The 3,359-nt window shown below is 35.8% G+C and overlaps 1 protein-coding gene across 1 annotated transcript; it reads right to left on the bottom strand.

The window, feature by feature from the left end:
* Positions 1 to 460: 460 nt before the first annotated feature.
* cxcl32b.1 (chemokine (C-X-C motif) ligand 32b, duplicate 1) lies at positions 461 to 1,519 on the bottom strand. The gene is made up of 3 exons (XM_056248796.1): positions 1,210 to 1,519; positions 946 to 1,060; positions 461 to 684 (listed from the first exon to the last, which is right to left on the bottom strand). Exons 1-3 carry the CDS (start codon positions 1,277 to 1,279, stop codon positions 501 to 503), a joined length of 369 nt encoding a protein of 122 aa, XP_056104771.1. The 5' UTR covers positions 1,280 to 1,519; the 3' UTR covers positions 461 to 500.
* Between the last annotated feature and the right edge of the window lie 1,840 nt (positions 1,520 to 3,359).

The raw sequence follows: 3,359 nt of genomic DNA, 5'->3' as shown, positions 1-3,359 counted from the left end.
ATTATTAGAATCAAAGGTTGTATTTGTTAACATTAGCTAATGCACCGTGAACTAACACGACCAAACAATGAACAGCTGGATTTGTATTAACTAACATTAACAAAGATTGACAAATACTGTAACAAAGTTAGATAATACATTAACTAATGATAACTAATGAGAAGGACTTAAACTAGTTACCACTTAAACTAGTCCTCACAAAGATAGATGTACAGGTGTGCACACACACACAAAGAAATACTACAGAATTTTCATTTTAACATACATTTTATTTATTAATTTTTTATAAATTAATTTACAGGTTATTGAATAAACACATGAAACACAAACTTCTGAACTTCAGGTATAAGTTATCGCTAATAACTAATCGCAAACCACTTTTTATTGGTTATTAACCATATCCGGGGGAAAACATTCAATTGAGCTGAGCTGAATAAAAAACATGCATTGCAATGACATGTTAACTTATTCACATAGTCCATGGTAAAGTAGTTTTTAGTTTATCCTGTTGTATTCCAGTGTGATGTTGTGTTCAGCATTGATGTTGTTTGAAATGTTGATGTGGAGAATATGGGACGTGCAGTCGTTTTAATTGCCGCCGCCTTCTTGTCCACAAATTTCATGGCTCTTTCCACCCATGGCAAATGTGGTTTGGAGCAAGTAAAACCGCTGGCTGTTTTAAATCTGTAAAGACACAAAAGAAACAATTAAGCATGATAATACAAACAAAATATACAAATGTACAGATGTTGATTCAATTTATATACAAGTATAATAAAAGGCATGTTATGGGTAAAAAGCGTAAATACCTTATATAAAAATAAAAACCTGGCCAAAAGAACTATTCTGACATATAAGCTCAGATTTATCATAAAATATAATGTTGAATAGGTGCCTAAAGTCTATTACGGTATATGCACTTTCACAAGAAAAAAGAGAACTCACACAATGGCATCAATATGGCAGACACCTGCTTTTTGTACTGTGTAACTTCTGATATATTCCTTGCGGAGAACACATTTTGACGTCTTGAGACAAGGACAGGTTGAACGGCCAGACTCTACAAAACCCAAAGGAAACAAACATTTTAATCACATACATTAATTTAGTTAACACAATTTAATTCAAAATAACATTTTAATCAAAAAGAAGTGTTAATATGGCATATACTGTATATGTAATTTTTTACAAATAGGTAAAGCTTCTTACGTTGGCAGGTGACTTGAGCAAGCAGCACAGTAGCCAGGAACAGCAGAGGAGTTATCGACACACACTTCATCTTCTTTGTGTGAGTCTGATGCGTATTGTCTCAGCTCACCACAATGTGCACTTTTATAAACACTCACAAGGGGGAAAATGAACATCAGAACTTCCTCCCTCAGAGATGTCACCTGTCTGCATGGAAACAAGAAGCCCCCACATCACCTTTCGGTCGACCACCATATACACGCAGGAACATTCACAGCTCTCTAAAATGAGATGCATCACTTTATTTAGTGGTCTACATGACCATGAGAGTGCGGTCACTGTTAATGTAGGTGTGTCATACAGTGGAAAGTACCAAGATGTACACATAGTGACGGATAAAATCAATAACGAATGAGCTTTGAAAATGATATATTTGCCAACTATTACATAAAGCGTCATGTAAAGTCTTATATATATATAAAATATTAGCTTACAATGCTAATATAATATATATTATATATTTATTATAAGTTAATATTTGACTAATTTTGAGCAAAAATAAATAAGTAAATAAAAGTGAAGATGTAAACATTGTGAATTTGCTCTTCATGAGTTCTTTCTATAAGTTGGTAATATTGAGAGTGTTGTGAGTGTTGGTTTCCTGTAGTCAGGTGTGGTTAGTGTTCTGAAGGGGCTCTGTGGTCATTCACCGAACTCGGGGGGAAATACGCATTAAACATACAGCCTTTTTCCAAGTACAGAGGGCACAATTTCTAATAACCCAACCACTTACACCGTAGGTGCTTTATCTGGAAATAATTAATGTGACGATGAATGTTCATAATAAAAATGATACTTTTTTTAAATTGGTATATCATTTATTTATATTGAACAAAATAATCTATTCCAGTGAACAAATAATGGTGGTTGGCGTGTTTGAAGGCCTTCACTATGCCAAGAGACATTTATTTCAGATTAAATATTCTCTAAAACAACATTTCAGCTCACTTGCAGAACGCAAAGCTGGTGAGAATAATAAAAGGGAATGTTTTTAAAATGTGAATCTATCGATGTGACTGACTAGGGTAAATCATTGTGGTGTACTGCAACTGCAACATCATGACCTTTAGCATGTGTAAAGATACGACGAGGCTTGGCAGGGAGTGCAAGTGACCCGCAAAACCTTTATTTGTCTCCAAGACACATTCATCTCTATAGACAACAAAGTAAACAGCATCTTGCAAAATGTTCAAACAAAGAGTGGCACGCTATCGCTGAACGCACGCATATGTCATGAGATTTCCGGGGGGGCTAGATTTAGATTGATAGATTTTTCTGATACCTGACAGGAAATTTTTGCAACACCAAGCAAAGAGCAGACAATATGCAATAGAATATATACACTCTAATAGAGCAATACAAAAGATACAATATACAATACAGATTGTGTGGAAACATTTGAGGGTACATGAAGCCATGAAAAAAAATATTGGATTCTATAATGGAAGACATTTCACATGAATGGAAACAGCCAGACATTAAACTTTTTGAAACCTAATCCTGCTTGAACTTTAAATGGCTTTTAACTAATCACTATGGAGGAAAATTCACAGGAAAATGATCACACTGACTGGTTGATGGAGCCACAAAAACGCATAATAAAATGTAATTTAAGTTTATGTTGCTTGAATTGTTTTATTTCATCAGAATACATGGCAACTTTTTAATGCCTGTGAATGGCAAAGCATAGCCTGGGAAAACCCACAACTTCCGGAAAATTTAGATTTGCTCTGAAAGTTAGTCTGGCAAAGAGCTCATTCAAGCCCATTTCCAATCCGTCGAAATGGAGGCACCAATCAGAAACGTTGGGGCGGGCTTTACACGATGACGACAGCGCTGGGATTTTGAAGCAGATTTTGTAGCCTACATTACAAAGATGGATGCCACCGTCGAACATCACTCGTTCAAATCAGCTATCGCGTCTGTTTTAAGCGATTTGAACGTTTCCTTTTTGTTAAAAACCGAGCAAAGAACAACACTCGGAATGTTTATCCGCCGCTCTGCATACGTCATCTCCTTCATCGCTCTGATTGGTTTTAGGTCTATCCGCGACGTCCGTTGGTGACGCCCCTCTGGAAATGATTTGTCTATGATGCTTTGCCAGACCATAA

The sequence above is a fragment of the Rhinichthys klamathensis genome, unplaced genomic scaffold (genome assembly GCF_029890125.1).
Source record: "Rhinichthys klamathensis goyatoka isolate OS25496 unplaced genomic scaffold, OSU_Roscu_1.1 h1tg000059l_1, whole genome shotgun sequence".
Lineage (NCBI taxonomy): Eukaryota > Metazoa > Chordata > Actinopteri > Cypriniformes > Leuciscidae > Rhinichthys > Rhinichthys klamathensis.
This window is presented reverse-complemented; position numbering and strand designations above follow the sequence as displayed.

Coding starts and splice junctions, on each gene's coding strand:
- cxcl32b.1 (XM_056248796.1), bottom strand. CDS start 1,279: ATGAAGTGTGTGTCGATAACTCCTCTGCTGTTCCTGGCTACTGTGCTG. Junction 1,061..1,209: donor TGCTCAAGTCACCTGCCAAC/GTAAGAAGCTTT, acceptor TGGGTTTTGTAG/AGTCTGGCCGTTCAACCTGT. Junction 685..945: donor TGCCATATTGATGCCATTGT/GTGAGTTCTCTT, acceptor GTGTCTTTACAG/ATTTAAAACAGCCAGCGGTT.